At 36.6% G+C, this 20153-nt stretch overlaps 1 protein-coding gene across 2 annotated transcripts in view; it reads left to right on the plus strand.

Moving 5' to 3' along the window:
- MYO16 (myosin XVI) overlaps window positions 1–13793 on the plus strand; it is a 590664-nt gene extending 576871 nt beyond the window's left edge. For both annotated transcript variants that reach the window (XM_054574388.1, XM_054574387.1), the window contains exon 35: window positions 12469–13793. In XM_054574388.1, the coding sequence (XP_054430363.1) occupies window positions 12469–12696 (228 nt within the window). In that variant the 3' untranslated portion in view covers window positions 12697–13793. The remainder of the gene's footprint in view (window positions 1–12468) is intronic.
- The last annotated feature ends 6360 nt before the right edge of the window (window positions 13794–20153 follow it).

The following is a 20153-nucleotide window of genomic DNA, read 5'->3' on the forward strand; positions in this document are numbered from 1 at the left end:
AGGAGATTCTATATTTAGGCATTCAAAATGGGACTGTTGTAGAGAAGATAAATAGAATTATAGGGTATGTTTGGGTACATGTGATTGGGGTGACATATAGTCGGTGTGATAACAGATGATGATGAAGCTGAAATAACTAGTGTGGCCAGAAATATAGGACTTTATGTAACTTGATAAGTTTTGTGGACTTGATTGTTTGAGTTAGTGCAAAACAGCGGCATTCAAGATTTTTGAATAAACTAACCATGTGAGCGGATTTATTCTTTGGAAAGATAAAATTCAGTAGATTAATTTTCCTCAGTTCCTCAGTAATACCTCCTGGTATTTGCAGAGAGTCTCCCACATAATCCCAAGAAAACTATTTCAAATGGAATTGTAATACTCTTACTTCTATTTCCAATATAATAGATTTATGTTCTTCCATATAGTTCCTGGACTTGAACCCCATTACTATACTACGTCATTACTATAACATACACCAAATATATATTATCAATTTTGCTACAATCTACTAGTCACTTATACTGTCATTTTTTTAAATGAATTGAGGTTAGAGTCCAGAGCTCATACAAAATCCATATCCTAAAATGTCACAAATTAATTATATCACATGATGTACAGTACAATTTAAAATTTCTATTTTATAACTTTCCATTAATAGAAACATGCCTATTTTTATTCATAGCTATAAACTTAAAATCAGCTGCAAACTGTAAATAAATGTCCATTTAAATTGTACTAAATCTGTTCAATATATTATTACTTCTTATAAAAGTAAAGGACAGTGGTTAATTTTTAAAAGAAAGTGTACAGATAAGGTAAAAGATTAAAATCCTGTCTTCCCTCCCTCACTGCTGGTTGTCCAGATATAACTACTCTTGTTTCCAATAGAATGTGTAACATGCTTTATAAGGGATATTTCCCCTTTAGTTAACCTTTAGTCAAAAAAGAAACAAAAAAGCAAGAATGAGCTTAATTACACTGCTCTATAAATGCTTATCTCTCAATTAGGAAGGCTTGATTCTTTTTTGTCTAAACCAGAAATGCTGCTTTCATTTTCATATCATTTTCTTGATTTTTTAGAAGTATAGAAATATACAACCCTTTAATTAAAGATTTTTTCTATTCATATTTTATTTTATGCCATATTTTAGGATGTATTTAGATAAACTTTGGTTTTACAAACTGTGATTTTTGAATTTCATTTTCAATGTTTTTTTCTCCATCATCTTGTTAGCATGGAATAGAAATAGGATTTGCATTTGAAACACTAATACTCACTATTCAGTTGAGACACTTCCTTCTTTTAATTTCCATAAATGTCAGTAAATGCCTCTTTTCACCTTTGGGTGAATAGTCAATAGAAAAATCAATTCTAGGACAAATGAACAGCAACATGATTTTACATATGAATTATTTAACAAAAGCTATTTTTATCCTAGAAGGGAAAGACTTAAGGTAAAAATCAGCAGTAAATTATTAATTTTCATTTATTAATATTATTCCAGAAATGCATATCCACAAGAAGTGAACAAATTTATCCTATTTTTAATTAGTTCATCTCTTAAAATTTATCAATAACAATAGAATGCCATTAGTAAATAGACATATAATTAATAAACCTCATTAAGCCTTTATATTATACTGTATTTTCCTTTAGGTTGTGAGTGATTTAGTGGTTTTTAACTCCTGAAAGTAAGTGAACTAATTATAAACATCCCACTTTATATATAAAAATTGTATGAACTCAGTCTTCACATCCCTTTATCAAACTCTTCATACCTAGTTAATATCTCCTGGACATTAGAAAATACAAATATCTTACAAATCCAGGTGGAAAAATGGAAACTAGATTCACATCTTGAACTGCTAAACATCAAATCAGCAAGATCTTTTCAATAACAAAATAATAGCATTGTTTTAATCCCCATACTGAGTTGAGGATGTTGTAATCACCAGTGTCTTAAGCAGCACAATTTCCAAAGATTACTGCTTCAGTGAAGGAATATTTTTGATAAAAACCTACTTTTAAGTCAAAGATTATGTTCAAGGATGAATATCCTTGGCCATAGAGAAATGTGTTTGGACTGGGTTATTTCTCTATCTGCTCACATGTACTGGGAGCTTGAAATGGGGTGTTGAGGAATACCTATTTATTGAAGGCCTATAGATGGCCTAGCTCCCTTCTGTAATCCTTCCTTAAACCTTATGACCTAGTGATTTCACTTCTGGAAATTTATCCAAAGAAACCCTAAACACTAATTTGAAAGAATATATGCATCCCTATATTCACTGCAGGGTTATTTACAATAGCCAAGATTTGGAAGCAGCCCAAGTGCCCATCCATAGATGAGTGGCTAGAACAGCGATGGTACAGTTTACACATTGGAACACTACTCAGCTTAAAGAAAAACAAAAAGAAAAAAATTTTACTGTTTGTAACAGCATGGATGGACCTGAAGAACATTATGCTAAGTGAAATAAGCCAGTCAGAGAATGACAAGTACCGTATGATTTCACTCCTGTGTGGAATCTAATGAACAAACTCATAGACAGAGAGCAGGCTCATAGCCCCAGGGCAGGTGGGTGGGGGTAGGGTGATAAAGGAATTGAGCTTGAGAAACAAGCAAGCAAGCAAGCAAGCAAGAAAGAAAAAGAGAAAGAAAGAAAGAGAAAGAGAAAAAGAAAAGAGAGAACTCTTGGACAGGGACAATAGTCTGGTGGGGGTGGGGAGGGAGGGGGTGGATGAAAGTAGAAGAGGGTACATGGGGGATAAATGGTGATCAAAAAAAAAAAGAGGAGCAAAAATATGGAGTTATAAGAGCAACAAAGGCTCCATTTTAGGTGGTCTAAACTGACAGGGCTATAAATTTAAAATATTGACCGCCCCTTCCCCCACCTTCTTATGTATAACCCACATAGGGGCAGCTTGAGTAATATGCCTGCCCCCCCTCCCCCCCCGGGTGCTGGTGGAGCGGATCCCTTTGTCAGTTCCTTTGAGGGGTCAGGTAGCCCCAGCTCCCAATAAACTGTGATTCAGTGCTTTCTCATTCTGAACAAGTGGCCCTTAAACTCTGGAGCTTTCAGATCCCTTTCAAATATCAAATTTAAAAATAAAAATCACAGAATAATTTACAATTTATTATTATATGCTCCATCAAAAGAGCTTGTTTTCAAAGACTTTTAAGCTGACAGCCTGTGACCTTTCTAGAATCCTAGGTTTTGTACCCGTTATAGAATAGTACCACTTTTTCCCCAATGCTATTGAAAAAATAATAATTTGGGACATAAGATGTTGGTATGTGTAGCTTGCTGTAACCAGGAGGCTATTAAAAAATAAAAATTTTTTTCTGACAGTTCTGGAGGCTTGAAGTCTGAGATCAGGATGCCAGCATGGGGCTATTTTCCAGATAGTAGACTTGTCCCTCTGTCCTTACATGACAGAAGAGGCAAGGGAGCTCTGTTCCATTGGTTTCCTAAGAGCACTAATCCTACTCATGAGGGCTCCACCCTCATGCCCTAATCACCTCTCTGAGGCCCCAGTTCCAAATACTGTCACATTGGGCTTTGGGATTCCAATATGAGAACTTGGGGGTATGCAAACATTCAGACCATAGCATATGATAAGCTTATGTTATTGCTTAAGGCATTGCATTCTTTGACTACCCTAAAGTCCATGCTGACTTCAGTTCCACTCTCTTCAGTGACTCCACTCACTAGCCATTCAAACCCATCTAGGCTGGATCCAGAGTAACTGATGGGTCTGAAACGACCCACACTATGAGATTTCAGAGCACCAGAGCATTTTTAGAAGTTCCTAAAGCTTTGAAGTGCTTGAAAGGGCCTTATCTGGATCTGTGAGATATAGTTTATCTCAAGTATGACATTTGTCCAGTATCAGTCTGGCATTACTTCAAGGCACTCTGTTCCTTTCTCTCTTTGGTCTTGATGGAGGTGAGGTGCCCAATTACCCCAATTTTGTAAAAAAAAAAAAAAAGAAAAAAAAAGGTGAAACCACAAGTCTAACATACAGGCATATCTCAGAGATACAGTCAGTTTGTTTTCAGACTGTGACGACAATGCAAATATTGCAATAAGGCAATAAAGTAAGTCACACAAATTTTTTGGTTTCCCAGTGCGTATAAAAGTTACGTTTATACCATACTATAGCCTATTAAGAGTGCAATAACATCATCTCTAAAAAACAGTGGACATACCTAAATTAAGAAATACTTTCTTGCTGAAAAATACTAACCATAATTTGAGCCTAAGGAAAAATGATGCCTATAGACTTGCTTGATGCAGGGTTGTCACAAATGTTCAATTTGTAAAAAATACAATATCTATGGTGGACAGTAAAATGAGATATTCCTGTATTGTGGTAACATCTGTTCCTTCTCTCAACATGTGTTCAGGCATTCATACATTAACTTCATTTAAACTCTCCATGTAAAAGTGAATTAGATGCATTGTGCTAGATAAAGATTAATTTACTCATTTTGAACTCTAAAGGATATACATAGTCCTGTCAAGCAGTAAGTAATTCTACCCACAGGGAATTCTATGCACATTGATCAGCCTTTTTCTTACTTTGATAATATGTATGACCTTTTTTAAATGAAAAAATTTCTCTTTGACTCTTAACATTTCTTAAATTATTATAATATTAAATTGTTACATAAAATCTTTTTATTTTTTTAGCTCTTATTACAGCTGTAAAACCAAAGCAAATTTATAAGTTCAAGTACAACAAAAACCTACAAAAGCAACAAACTTAAAATTAACATTTTATATTAGGTATGATTTTGTTTAGGTGACATGAAGTTACTATTGAAAATATGAATATGGTACTGACTCAGATTCCATAAACTTCAGTACATTTCTACCACCCTGTGCCATTGTTTTTACCCAAGTCTCTGTCCCTTTTTTAAAAATTAATTTTAGAGAGATCAGAAGGGAGGGAGAAAGAGAGGGAGAGAAGCATCAGTGTAAGAGAGAAATATCAATTGATTGTCTCCTGCATGTGCCCTGACCAGGGACCAAACTACAGTCCAGGCATGTGCACTGACTGGGAATCAAACCCACAACCTTTCGCTGTACAGGACGTCACTCAAACCAGCTGAGCCATACCAGTCAGGGCTTTGTCATTTTTTTCTTTTCTATTTGAACTGCTGGACAACCTACACTGTCACATCATTTAGCTTTTTCTTGGAGGAGAATGCCTACTTGCATATTCAGTATACCTATTCTTTTCTTAATCTGCAAGAATATAAACAATATTACTTGTGTCAAACTGCTTTTAAATAAAATACAAAGTCAGAAAATAAAACTTCACTGAATGCTAGCTTAAAAATTAGGTATTAAAATGATCAAAAGCACAATTATATTACTTTTTTAAAAATATTATAAAAATAAAAATGCAAAAATTTTAGATTGTCCCAAGAACTTAAGGACCACTGAAAACACATATACAAATCCCTATTTCAGAAACATTTAACCGTTGTTTAAATTGCTCACTAAAATCTGTGTGTACTCTTTTTACCTTACTCCTAAAATTCAAGGAACCGCTGCCTTTTTATCATTTTCTTCCTGTATGACTTTCTTTAATTTAAAGTATTGTATAAATCATAGTTATGTTATAAATCCAGTGTGTTGCTCAGTATTCTGAGAGCTTCATGTTAATCAGGAAGGAAGAGATTATGTTATACTTATATAGGACCATTTTATGAGAAGTCATTACATTTAACATTTTCTGATTGAATCATTAGGATAACTATATTCAGAATGTTTAGAGATTCTCTCAAGTCAAACAGCTAATAATGACAAAATCATAATAGCTCACACTTGTAGAGCACTCACTTTTAAGTAGCTCACATGTGTTACTTGTATAATACTTATCTATCCTTTTGAGGTAGATTATTATTGTGATCCTAATTTAAAGACGTGGAAGCCAATAGATTTATTCAATGTTACTCAACCATTAGGTGACAAGTTTAGGATTCCATTCCAGGAACTCTGACTCAGGAGTTCATACATACTATCTCTGCTCAACCAACCTCAACGTTTTTATGTTTGTGATTCCAAGTTAAAGAAAGAATGAAGTTCAATGTCTATGTTAAGTTCTATAGAAACATCTCTTCCTGCTTCTTTCCACCTCACTTTTCAAAACTTAGATAAGCTCTGACTGGTGTGGCTCAGTGGATTGAGTGCTGGCCTGTGAACCAAAGGGTTGCTGGTTCAATTCCCAGTGAGGACATAAGCCTGGGTGGCAGGCCAGGTCCCTGGTTGGGGGAGGGGCTGGCACAAGAGGCAACCACGCGTGGTTGTTTCTCTCCCACACTCTCCCTCCCTTTTTCTCTCTCTAAAAATAAACAAATAAAATATTTGTTAAAAATTTAGATAAAAAGTTACCATCCTCTGAAGTCTCTAAAAACCCTCCTCCATAGAGTTTTCTTTCCCAGATAAACTATAAAAAGGAAAAAAAAAAGATTAAAAAGAAGACTCTCCCTTTTTGATTCACTCCATCTCTATGCCATGGGCAACACATTAAGACACTGTGTGAGTGATAAATATAAAAGTTCCTTTAAAAGCAGGGCATCTGATACCCAAAGTTTCACATGTGGGTAACACTTTTTACTTTCCCAGTTATAACACTTGAATTCTGGTCCTGAAAGATGATTTTGTGTGCAAACACTATTATTTAAAACATGCCAGAAAAGAAAATAAATAAGTGACTATCTGAAGTGGTGACATGGGGTAGTGGAAACGAAGATTTAAGTTAAAACACAGCATACACCAATATGGTATCCTTACCCTACAAACAAACCCAGATAAATGAGACCTGATGGGAAATCAGCTGACTCCAAGCCCACATTGCCAGCAGCATCCCTAATCTCCAGGGCCATTTCTTCTCTTTCTGAAAAGAAATGCTTCCTTTTCAATATCAACACTAAAATTCTTGTTAAAAAAATCATTATTGCCTTGTTAATGATAATTTTTTTGTGAAATATCAAATAGTGGTAAGGGAAGCTATGAGGTTTTCTGTTATTAGCAATAGGTTATGAAATTTAATGAATAGAGAAACACTGATTTGGATTTTAATTTTTTTGAATTATATCGTAATTATTTTTTGTTGCTTATATGTTACTTGACCACCATTAAATAATATTCATAGTTGCATTTTCTTGATATTCTAAAATATTAAAGATTTTGACTATTACAACTATGCCTCTTATGCCTCACAATCTAATAAATTTAATAAATCTAAAGCAGATTAAACATTGGTCAGAGCACATCTGATCTGTTGATTGTCTCACAGGTCATAATTTTAAAATGCCCTCTGAACTTCATTGTGTTGAAAGTAGTGACCTATCATGTATCCTTACACAGAATTTTAACCTTTATTTAAGATATAACCTGTGAAGATTCTGTTTTTGTTTTTTAAATGAAGAACAATAATGTTAATATTTTAGCATCTCATTTATGCCATTCTGGCAACTATCTTTATATACCTATTAAATTTTACTCAATACCTATTAATCTCCATAATAGAAAATAAAGTTTCATGGGATCTCTCAATGAAAGGGTTTATTCTGAGCATTAGTTGATTATTGCAAGCATCAGTCAAATTTTTGCTTATCAAGGAAGCATAGAGAGCTATTAGTTGTTGACTCAAAGATGGCATTCTTCTGTACTCACTACATTATTCAAGACATCAATACTCTCATTAAGGAAGTGCTTTCTAATGGTTTGTATGTATAAGTTTCACCTTTTATAATGTAGTTGGGAATTCAGATTTTTTTAATAAACATAGAGAAGCTTTGAAAGGGTAGAGAGCATTTTTTCCCCAATGAAGCGATGACTTAGGGGATTTGTGACATCCTCTGTCATAATCACTTCCCACGAGCCTCATTCAGATTAGCAGCTACTGAAAGTAACTCTTGTAGATTGTTACAGCTTCTGTGGAGTGACTGAATGTGTAAATCTCTTCCTATTAAGAAGGACTTAGCAGAGGGTCACACATAGTGCATTTTTGGTCATTATGCAAAGCTACTGAAAGAGTTCAGTATTGAAAAGAAATATAAAATGGACGTATTTTGCAATTGGTATGAGGGCAATATATGTTCACATCTGCATGAAGATAAATCCGGCACACACCGTCAGGCCATGGAAGAGCAAGGCCAACTGCTGGGTGGAGATCTGGACTCTGTTTGTCTAGGTTAGGCTTTACTCTGTTTTGTTAGGAGTTGACTTTTATATTCTTTATGTACCTTTCTTGCTTTCTTTTAGATTAATCAAATATTTATTACACATTTCCCATATATTACCTCATTTATTATGCATTCACTGTTCTGGTAGTTTCCCTAGAGAATAAAATATGTACCTTTCTTATTTCATAATAACAGATTTTATTACTTTTTCCATTTTCCCAATACTGCTAGAACTTCAGAACCTCTAAACTCCATGGAAACCCTCCTGGCTTTTGTAGTTATTGGTGGCATCCATTATTGTTTTACATTTAATTTTAAGTCTATAAGGCATTACAAGTATATAATTTATATTTACTCACAAATTTAATTCCATTATTCTTTTCTCTTAAATTTCCATTTTTCTATCTGATATTTTCTTTCACCTTAAAAAAACACACATTTACACAAAACTTTTGATGGTAAATTACTTCATGTTTGTTTTCCTGGAAGCATTTCTATTTCACTTTCATTTTTAAGGGATTTTTTTAATACAGAATTCTAGGTTCAATTCCTTTCTTTCAGTACTTTAATCTGTGATCTGTTGTTTCTTGGTTTCCAATGACACTGTTTAGAAGCCAGTTTTCACTCTCTTGTCATTTCTTTGAAGGTAATGTGTCTTTCTTTCTGGATTTTTAAAGTACTACTTTTTGTCTTCTGTCTCTGGAATTTTTAATATGACATGCCTTGTGTTTTCTTATTGTTGATAATGACGTGTGTGTTTATTTTCTGTGTATTTGCTGAGCTGAGTAAATGTGTGTATTGACGCTATTCACGAGTGTTGGAAACATCTGTTTGACAATTGCTTTGCCACATTCTTTGTATCTCTTCTACTTCAGATACTCCTTTTATGTTTATGTCCCTTCTGCTATTTCTTAATTTGTCCATATTTTTCTCTGTTCTTTTAAATGTTAATCATAGGTATGTTAGTCTTTACATTCTAACTCTATATCTGGATCATCTGTGAATCTGTTTTATCTTTTGAATTTTGGTAAGTTTCCTTTTCTCTTCACATGTATAGTAATTTCTGATTTCATGGAAAGCATTGTGTGTGAACAAAATACAGATGCTATTGATGATGTTTTCTACATAAAAAGTTATCACAATCTTTTTTTAAGAAGCAAAGGCAAGGGATGATCACATCAATCCAATCACAACTTGAGCTGTACTGGAGAACCAGTCTACCTCTGGTTCCCCTCTAATCCTCAGGCTGTACCTTCCCATGCTTTGATTGAGAACCTATCAGGTCCCTTAGCACTGAAATATCACAGGAGCTCCAGCTCTCTATTTGAGAGTCCACACTCCTGCCGTGTGCCCATTCAGTTTTAAAGCCTGCATATCTTTAAGATGAGACTAGTTAGGTGTTTGAGGCTATCATCTTTCCTGGTAAAATATTACTTCTGAAAGCATCTCTGTCATTGTAGGACATTTCACTCTACTTTTTATAAGCTTTATAAGTTTTTAAGGCACTACTTACTCATACAGTTGAATAACCTAACCAATGTCTCTTGGGGAAAATGGCCATGTATTTGAGGATCCTCAAGTTTCCAATTTTTTGTCTCAAGTCCCATGCACCTGCAAAATATTGTATAGTTATATTTACTTCTAGAATGGGCTCTCTAGACCTACAGAAGTACATAATTGGTCATTCTTTTTGGGATCCCCCCCCAAAAAGGCAGCTGGTAATTATTCATTTGCTCAGAAATCTTATCTCCATCCAAAATTTTAGTTTCTCTAGTTCTCAGTTTTTCCAGAGCTTTATGGTGTTTTAAAAATATGATTTTTGTAATGTATTCCTTTCTTATTTTACAATGGGGGATCAGTAATCGGCTATGGCCTACAATATCTTATGCAGAAGTAGTTCTTTGTTTATTTTTTTTCCTAAATAGATCAATGTGAGGTTCTGTTACTTAAGAAAGATGATATTTCAAGGAAGTTTTGGGACAGTAATCAGCTGAGATGGTACAGGTATCCTTCTGTCAATTAAATATTCACTCATAAAAATAAATCCAGTGACAGCATTTTTCAGAGATTGTTATATACTGAATGTGTGCTAAGGAAAATATATACAGATATTTAATATTCATAGAGTAAATGAAACTAAAGCTAAATGTAATAAAAAATAATACACTAGTGGAGAAAATAGAGAAGCTAAAGTACATTAATGGAGGAAACATTCAGATTTAACTCAAACTTCATTTAGAAAAAGAAGGGAAAAGGAAGGTGATATAGACTCTGATCTTTAGCATCCTGGACAATTGCTAAGTAAATGATACGTGCTATAAAGCAATAACAAGGACGGCAGACTCCAGAGTCCGCCTGCCTGATTCCACCATTTTCTATGTGACATTGGAAAAATTGCTTAACCTCTCTATGCCTCAATTCCCTCATCACAAAATGCTAGTACTACTTTACAGAATTCATAGAAGGACTGCATGATTTAACAGTTGTAAGGTACTTAGAAAAGTACCTGGTACCTACTGGGCACTCTAAAGTGTTTATTGAATAAATTATTTTTATGCATAACCTCTACCCCACTTTCTTGGCTCACTTCCTTGACAGTAGAGTCTTCCTAGCAGGAGAATGTCTCATTTCCAGGCCATTCTGGGGCAGTCCTGGGTGCTAGAGAAAAATATCCGTGTAAGAGGGGCATGCTGCTTTGTCAGCTCACTTTCTACTGATGCCTGCAGGTTGCTTCAGGAATTGGACAATCACAGTCCTGTTTTCCACACTTAGGTTTTTAATTTTTTTCCTGGTTGTTTGTACATTCAATTTGGGAAAACTCCTTTTGCTAAAAACCAGCTCCAGAACTCAACTTATGCTTGGTATGGGTTTGACCTCTTGGCTTCTGTGTTTTAATACCATGTTTCAACATTCTGTCTGTCAACTAGATTCTAGGCTTTAAATTCTTTTTCTTTAGGCAGACAAGTAGGCTTGGGTGTCCAGGTGAACAAGTTCATTTTAGCATTGTCCTGAACACCGATTACCCGTGCTTCTTTCAAGTCCCTGTTGTCACAGAAGCGGAAACACCTTGTGTCCTGCTTTGTTTTATTCTCTTTTGTCTTGATGAAGAGGATGGAAGCAGCACTGGCCCAAAGTAGCAGGTGCTCTGGAGGTGGAGTGAGCCATCTCATTTTCTCTGAATTCCCCCGATGTTCCCATCCTCTTTTACTGTCCATGTCTAGAATCTCGTTTTTTTAAACCAGCATAGTCACTTTAGAGTTGACAAAACAATTAGTTTCTACACTATCCAGCTGTTACAGATTACTGGCTGCAGGCAGAAGGGGGAGCCCACAGCCGTGAGTGTAGCTTGGTTGTCCTCAAGTGCCCCAGCTACACTCACGGGGCAAGTGCAGTCTCCAGGGTGTCTCTCATCAGGTGCCCTAAGGAAATGAGAGGAAGTGGCTGATACAATTGCATGTTTTGATGCTCTCCTGCAAAGGCTCCTAAAATTCTCAGCTCTGTCGTCTCAAGGTCTGAGAGCCCACACAGCTGCTAGTTTAGATCACAAGTTTGATTCATTGCCACGAAGTAGTGCGTGCAATGACACACCATTGGGCTTGCAGGTGTTCTCAAGCACAGCTACCTGCCCCCACTGAGCACATTTGATATTTTAGTGGCTGTCTCTTGTCACACCTAACTCTTGAAAACAGTTTCTATATTAGTGTGGTCCTCTCTTAACACTGACTATAAGTGGACCCTCTTGAGGAAGGGGTCCATCCTTGGGCCAATGCTGGTGGTCAGAGTAGTGTCACATTACCTCCAAAGATAATGACGAGTAACTGCAGAGAGGAAGTGGATCCCAGAATGGGGAGAACCTTGAGAAATCCAAAAACATCAGACAGAATTACAGCTGTAGCAAGTTAAATGAAGAGAAAGTAAAAGATATTATAAGAATGCACATAATAATAGAGGGCAAAGAGCAAATAGATATTTAAGTCTTTCTTGTATCTCCTGGGGGTATATCACATGTTAACCAGTGTACCTACCCTAAATGTTCCACCAATTTGTTTTTTGTTCCACTCATCTTAACATAGCATCACAGCCAGCCCACTTGAATGCCAGTTGCCGAGTGCCTGGAGGCCTTACTGGGAACAAATGATGTCTCTCTTGACCCCAGTCCAGCCCCTTGCCATCCAGGTGTTGTTATTATACATGGTATGTTGCTCATTCACAATATATATTTGGGGTTACTCTCTTTCTCCCCTCTTTCCTCTCACAGGTAATCCATCAGCTGAGGCTCTCAGAGAATGAAAGCGTGGCCCTCCAAGAACTCCTAGACTGGAGACGAAAGCTCTGTGAGGAAAGAGAAGACTGGCAGCAAATCCTGCAGCACTCAGAGCCCAGAGCACCTCCCCCACCTCCTTGCAAAAAGCCCACTCTCCTGAAGAAGCCAGAAGGGGCCTCCTGCAGCAGGCTGCCTTCTGAGTTCTGGGACACTACCATCTGATGTAGTCTGAACTACAGACTCAGAATAAAACTGCCTAGTGATTCCAGGCTGCATCGACAGAAGGCTGCCTCTGATACACACTGGGTGCTCTCTCCACACATTTACACAGAAAAGCACAGCACAGAGATGTTAAATACCCGAGATTCCCTGGATGTGTGTGTGAATATGTGTGTGTTTTCTTACCCATTCTGTGTGGATACACTCTGATTTTCAGGCTTCATGGTTATAGGGCCATGCTACCTCTATGTAGCAAGAAAAAGTCTAGAAAACATGTGGATGAGGTGGGAGAGGGAAGAGTGGTAGAGGAGAGGAGGGATCCATGCCCACTATACATTTGTTTTTATACAGTCTGACCACATGTTTCTTGAACTCCAATCATTTTACTATAACGTACTCTGCAGGACATGTGTTTTATTTCTTTGTAGGTGTTTGTGTTTTATTGGAATTACAAACCTGAAAATTATTTACATGATTTTTACTGTATTTTATAACTTTATGCAATTGGTGGTGCTCCCTTTCTTCAAAATACATACTTTTAAAAATTGTTTCTAGAATTTCTTTTTCCACATGCCACTTTTTAACCTAAAATACCTAAGAATCTCGGGACTATGTTGTTGTTTTAGCTTTGCCCTACATCTATATATGGAACAAGTCCCACGTTTTATATTTCATTCATTGATTAGAAGGCAGTTCCTTCCTATGACCTGTATTTCTGGATACGTGGGTTGTGAGCTTTTTAGTTAAATCTCATCTGCTGAACTTCAGTATAAGTTACAGGAAATTTTATGTCATTCAGTACTTGTGGCTTCAAATTCATAGCTGTTGGGATCAAAGGGTCATATTCATTTAAAGGTCTGCACCGTACAAATAAGCACGCTGAGATTTCCTGGTTCAAGCAGTAATGCCACACCACAAGACAATTGTCCTCTCCGAGCTCTGCTGCATGGCTCACCTGTTATATATCCTCAACTCTCTTGTAATGCAACCGCCTGGTTTGTTGATGTGCTTCTGTGGGCTGTCGGGAAATTCTGAGTGGTGCCATCAGACCACCATATCTAACTACTCAGAACTTTTTATTCATACCAGCCTTTGAAAAATGACTATGCCAATAAAAGGGTACAACTATGTTCTTCTGTGGTCTTATTTATTTGTTGTTGTTATCTTCCACAAATGCTTCCGCTTCCTGGTCAGAGCTGTAGGGGCATTTAAGCAATCTCATTTATTCAGACTCCTTTCATGTATGTTTCTGCCAACATTTTTGAAGCTTTAGGCTCTAGTGGTTTGTTTTAAAATAAAGCTTTATGATTATTTATATATAATTATTATGCAGGCATGTGCCTGTTTTAGGACTAATATGTGCATTATTTAGGAGTAATAATAAACAAACAAATCAGGAGATGACAGTTTGTTGATACTCATGAATTACACCATGCCAGGGGGAGGTTATGTGAAGAAGTACCTGGATTGGTCAGGAGGAAGAGAGAGTGAGGGAGCTAGTGGGTTGAAGCTTTTCTTGTGGTTTCATGGGGAGGGATGGGAGAGGCAGTATATGCAGATATGGAACGGATGAGTTTGAATAATTTCAGCAGGCCCTGGGGTGCAGAGACTGAACCTGGTTATCTGGTACCTGGCCCTGAGCAGGAGTGTGGCCTGAAGTGGGAGAGACCAGTACAAGGTGTGGTTGGGGTGTGGGCACTGAATTGATTGGTTGGAGTTGTTTACTCTCTCCACGACTAGCCCTGGGAGGGAAAGTTCCTGAATGATCAGTGAGACTTAGAAGTCAGCAAGGCATCAGATTACAGAATCAGTCAAAAACATGTATGAAAGACCCATGGACATGGACAATGGTGTGAAGATTGACTATAGAAGTGAGGGGCAGGCTGGGCAGAGGAAGGCAAAGGGGGAGAATTGACACAACTATAATAGCACAAACAATAAATCATTTAAAAAATTAAGAATACAGAAAATGAAAGACACAGTATAGGGATAACTAGAAAATTACCATCGACATTCACAGAGAGCTATTCTGCCCAACCTCTAGCCAACAGCCAAGCCCCACACTGTGCCCCTTCCTCTTCTATCTCCCTGACATCTGACTTCTTAACTTCAGCCACTAAACAACAGAAGCAGCCACCTTTCCTTAATATACACAGCTTCCTTGGCCATGCCTTGCATATTGTAGGCACTTAACAACCTTGGCTGACTAAAAAGTTTGAATTGCATGCCCCTCCTCCAATACACATGCATTACCTTTAGACTAGAATGAACAGTGAACTGCTGAGGCATTACACCTTGTGAAAATGTGCACTGAATCCTTACTGTGACTGTTCTTTGTGCTTTGCAGTATAATTTCTAATGCTGACATAGGACCCCATGGTAATTATTATCATCTGTGAATTATCATCCTGAAATTGAAGCTCAGAGCTTTAAGTAGGCTATCAGAATGTAAACCTTAGTCATTATGGTTCCAAAGTCCATGACATTTTAACTTGATGTACAGAAGATTTCTACTTATTATATAGAAATATGTCTTTAAAAAACATCAAATTAAATGATGTTTCGAGGGTTACATCATTGTGTGAAACCGACAGAAGTTTACTACAGGGAGAGCTTACTTGAAGTAAGCAGTTCAAAGCACTTGGGGATCCAAAGAACACCCATTTCTATTTTTATTAATATGGCCAGAAGCTGAACTTGACAATTACCTACTAGAGGTTCCATAGGCATCATGAACTAGTAAATATTTAATCTGTTTAGTAATCACTTGTCTCCTTTAACATTTGTTGATCTTCTAGAGCTAGAGGGAAAACCCCTTGAAGATTTTCTAAAACACAATCTCCTCAGTCAATAAGGCCTTTTGGGTTTAGTTGTTTGTTTTCTCTACAGTGGAGTGAAATTTTAGGTATCTATTAATCACTGCTTTAGAACCATCTGATTGTACTTGTTCTAATTACATGATAGAAAAATCAGCAGAGACTCAAAAGCATTAATGATAGTAGTAACTATTAATAATCATAACATGAGAAAAAATCCAGGTCTGTGTATATTAAAGGTACACCCTGAATGGTTCTCTAATGATTACAACATTGTCACAAAATAAGCAAAGGTACTATTTCTGGATAATAAAGCATTGAATATTATTTCATATAAGCAAGATCTCAACAATTATGTATATTTGCAACATATTTAATGATGGCATTTAATTGCTATCAGACCATACGGTATGAATTATGGTGTATTATTGGGTGTTGTGTTTAGCAATATAATTGGTATGAATTATTACCCTATGTTCAAACCCTGCCCAATTGCTTTTGTAAAAAAATGCTTTATGAGGAGATCTCTAAAAACTATCAAAATGTTTATAGTGGGTTAAAATGATTTAAAATGTATTTTCTAGGGTGGAAAAAATATACCATTACTCTTCTTAAATAGTGGTATCTAATTTAGTAGAATTATGCTTACATAAATCTACCCAATAAAAACAACAACCAATTAAAATCTTAGATTTGCAAATGAACTTCACATATAAATATTAAACAACATGGACAAAAAGTATATTATGAATTCCGTGGTCTAGAAGAATGGATAAATTTCTATCAAAATTCTAGTGCTGTCAATTTCCAGCCAGACAACAAACTCAACTCATACCACAATAAAGGTCATGAAGTTATTTGGGAATGGGATATATTTCATCCACTGGCTATTAGTCTGCACTGCTAATTTATTTTCTAACTTCAATATGTATACCTTTAGTTAGAAGTTAATAGGATTTATTTTAATTTTCATTAGGAAATTTTCAACAAAAACATTCTTAAATTAGCTGGGAAAAAAACTACCCCAACTGTTCCTAATAAAATTTTGGTGTAATTTCATTACATTTTTCCAAGTTGTAGTTAGCTACACATAAAAATCCATGTAATGAAGAAGAAAGCAGTTATATTTCTATTGATTGTGTGATGGTTGATTCTCTACAATACTCATATTTTACCAAAACATCACTGTTTTTTTAAAAATTAAAACTATATTCTCCACCCCCATACTACTTCTTTTACATCTTATTCATAAACAATGACTTTAATCAAACAAATTTCACTACAGTGTTCTACCCATGTAAGTGATAAAGATACGTGTATAGCAAAGGGTTGTAACATGCTGAGTTACAGACTAGAAAGGATTACCTTTGTAGTTTTTCACTTCACCTAAGTATTGCAGACCCCTGGGATGTTCCATTATTATGGTTTCAGTAAGTTTCTGTAAAATCCAGGGTGCTTTGTAAAACTTTAAAGATGACTTTTTCAAAGGACCTTATTAAATGCCTATAATATATCTCTATCACCTGTTCTTATTTCTCAGATCACCTTTCAGATTTAAAAAAAAAATCTAAACCTAAAATATCATTTTTACTTGCCTTGACATCAACACAATATAACATGGGATTTAATTAATGTAACATATTACAATGACAGTAGAAAATCTTGATGTCTTCTTATAAGAAAATATTAAAGGTGAATAAATATATGCATTTATTTCAATTGTTGTTTTATAACAGAAATGCATTGAATGTGTCTTTTATTTCCTTTGAATTAGTCATCCACAGACATTTTGGCATATCTGCTAGCTTGCCTTTTCCTATAGCCCCAGGGAACATGTGCTGCTTCAAAGGAAGGCTGCGAGCTTACCCAGATGACATTTTCCTGATGTCACCACTTAGTTTCTAAAGTCTAAAGAAAATGAAAGAGAATGAAACTATTGATAAATTCCAAGGGTGAGATCAAAGCTTTAAAGAAAAATGGAATAAAACCAAATTCAATCTGAGGTTTTGATCTTTTAAGATTTCAGCAAACAAAGAGGCTGGAGGTCCATGATCTAAAACAATTGGTTGAAAAGTATATAAATTCTGTCACATTCTGAAGAGAGGTTTTCTCTCTGAACCTATTTTTGGGGATCTATTAAACTAAATTCAATCAAACTGGGCTTTGTGTTGTAATAGAAAGACCAGGTCAACCTAATAAAGTTTCTATTATTGTTCACTGACAATGTTAAATAAAATAATTTTTAAACTACAAAAATAACTTTGGAATACTTTTCTATTTAAATAGGTTGTGCATACTTGTGTATTATAAGGAAAATAGTTCTCCATAAAATTTTGTAATGGGCTTAGAAGCTATTATGAAAGGATAACATTTCATATTTTTAAAAGCAGAAAAGTTCCCTTACAGAAGAGAAGAGGCTGCATGAAATTCATATAGTAAATGTAGGGAAATAGATAATTTGAGACGACATAGTCTCATTACTGATCACTTGAACAATTATCTTTCAGCCCCAAATGAAAAGGCAAACCCTACAAAAATGGAAAACTTGGTTCCTAGAGCACTCAGAAGTCAAAACTTTGCCCACGTTGACTCAGAGGAAAAAACTTCATAAAAGGTACAAGTTGTTATATCTGCCAATTTTCCTCTGACAATTGGATTTGGCATAGTGAACAACTGTCTTATTTAGTCTCCAACCTTACCTATGTTTATTACTCAAATAGGCTGTTTTAATGACCACAGAATCTATGGTTTAACACAATAAACCTGTACTTGAATTTTAGTTTTCTCCCTAAGTCATAGTCCTACACATGCTGCTCCCAAGGAGTTATACAGAGACCAGGGATTCTACCATCTCCTGGCTCCAAACTCCTTTTGTTCTTCAAAGTGCTCCTCATTTAGTCAATATAAAGGGATTGGAGCACAGAGAGTGTACAATGGGGAGTCATGTGCTGTCTGCAAGAGACTCATGTCACCTCTGCTCACATTCCATTGGCCAGAACTGTAAGTATGTAATGGACTCATTGGAAGACAAGCTGGGAAATGGACCTGCTCTGTGACCAGGAGGGAAGGAAAATCATTTGGTGAACAAATAACCAGTATCTGTCACACTGTGTGAGATAGAGGACTTCTAATATAAATATCTAATATCTACTTTCTATTTTCTTCTGCAATACAAGTTGCTTGGGGACACTCACCTTCCATCAACCATAAGATGCAGGACCTCCATAAGCTACCTTACTCATCTTTCCCCAATGTTTCATCATAAGTCTTCCTTGGCTGGCCCAGGAAGTTCATGGAGTGAAGATGAATGGGAGAAGAGAGGAAAGATGGGAGAGTTTTCACTTGTCTTATGGTCCCCACTCAGAGCCTAGCAGTAGAAAAATATGCCATTCTCTTGGGGGTGATGTAGAGAATTTTCATGGATTCCTTATGGGTCGTCTTTATCCCCAAGCCCTGGGCAGATGGACACAACTCTACTCCCATTTCTGGTAGTGATCTCTTCTGAGCCTATGGACATCATGCCTCTCTTTCTCATCGTCTTCCTATCCCTACAGGAGACTCCATCAAACAGTGCTCTTGGCCCTTTAAAATATGGTCTAGTGACCAGCATCAGTGACATCACCTAGGAGTCCTATTTCCAGACCTGCTGAATCAGAGTCTGCATTTTAAGAAGACCTGCAGGTGATTCACATGTGTGTGAATATTTGAGCAACACCGTTCAGGACATGCTCATGCTGACTTCTTCCATCTGGCCCACACTGGTTTGGGGGGAAACCTCCATACAGCATTGATCTGAGCAGGTGGGCTGAGCGCGGTGCAGGAGCACTCGTTGGGCCCATCTCCAGGAAGTCACACGCCGAGCCTGAGTCCCATTAGGCTTAGGCAAGGTATTGACTTTTTGTGTCCCCTCGCTGCAGGATCGCTTTTCCCCATGCTCCCTAGGGATTCTCCCCAGCACACACGGGGATGGGGACTGGCATTGTGGCCAAAGAAACATTTCATCAATCTTTCTAGATCTTCTCTCTGACCCTTTTTAATATCTCTAATTTTGCTGAGGGGCCCAGGAGACAGGAAGTACGTTGTCTTTCCTTCCCCTTGTAAAGTCTGCGTATGTTATAGAGTGTCTTACACTAACTGTACTGGCCCAGTCACTGTCATTGTGGGGACTTAGTGGAAATTGAGTCAGAAAAAGTTGCAATTTAAAACTCCATAACAAGTATATTACATTATATTTGTTACATAACATTACAACATGTATCTTCAAATCACCCACAGGTCTCCGCTAATTGAAAGAAGTCTTACCCCAATACACCGCCTATGGGAGACTGCGTTAATTGCAGTGTATTTGCAGCGCCCCTCGCCCGCCCCCGCAAAGGGTTTCTCCGTTTTAGTCATTCTGCAACTAAAGATACCATCACGCACACCTTTCGAACCATCTTCTATGCTCACTTGGCAGAATGATGTCACCAGGTTTTCCCCTTAGTAAAACTGAGTGCTGAGAGCTGTAATCTGCATTAGACAAGGAAACCCGTAACTCACTTTCCCTGCTCCCACAGGAAGCACCCAGTTCTTCGTTCCAAACATCTTTTTAGGCAAAGTATTCACCCCAACTTTTCATTTCTATCTATGGGCACTCTAAGTCTG

The sequence above is a fragment of the Pteronotus mesoamericanus genome, unplaced genomic scaffold (assembly GCF_021234165.1).
Source record: "Pteronotus mesoamericanus isolate MK-2021 breed Mesoamerican mustached bat unplaced genomic scaffold, CSHL_Meso_final contig_26, whole genome shotgun sequence".
Lineage (NCBI taxonomy): Eukaryota > Metazoa > Chordata > Mammalia > Chiroptera > Mormoopidae > Pteronotus > Pteronotus mesoamericanus.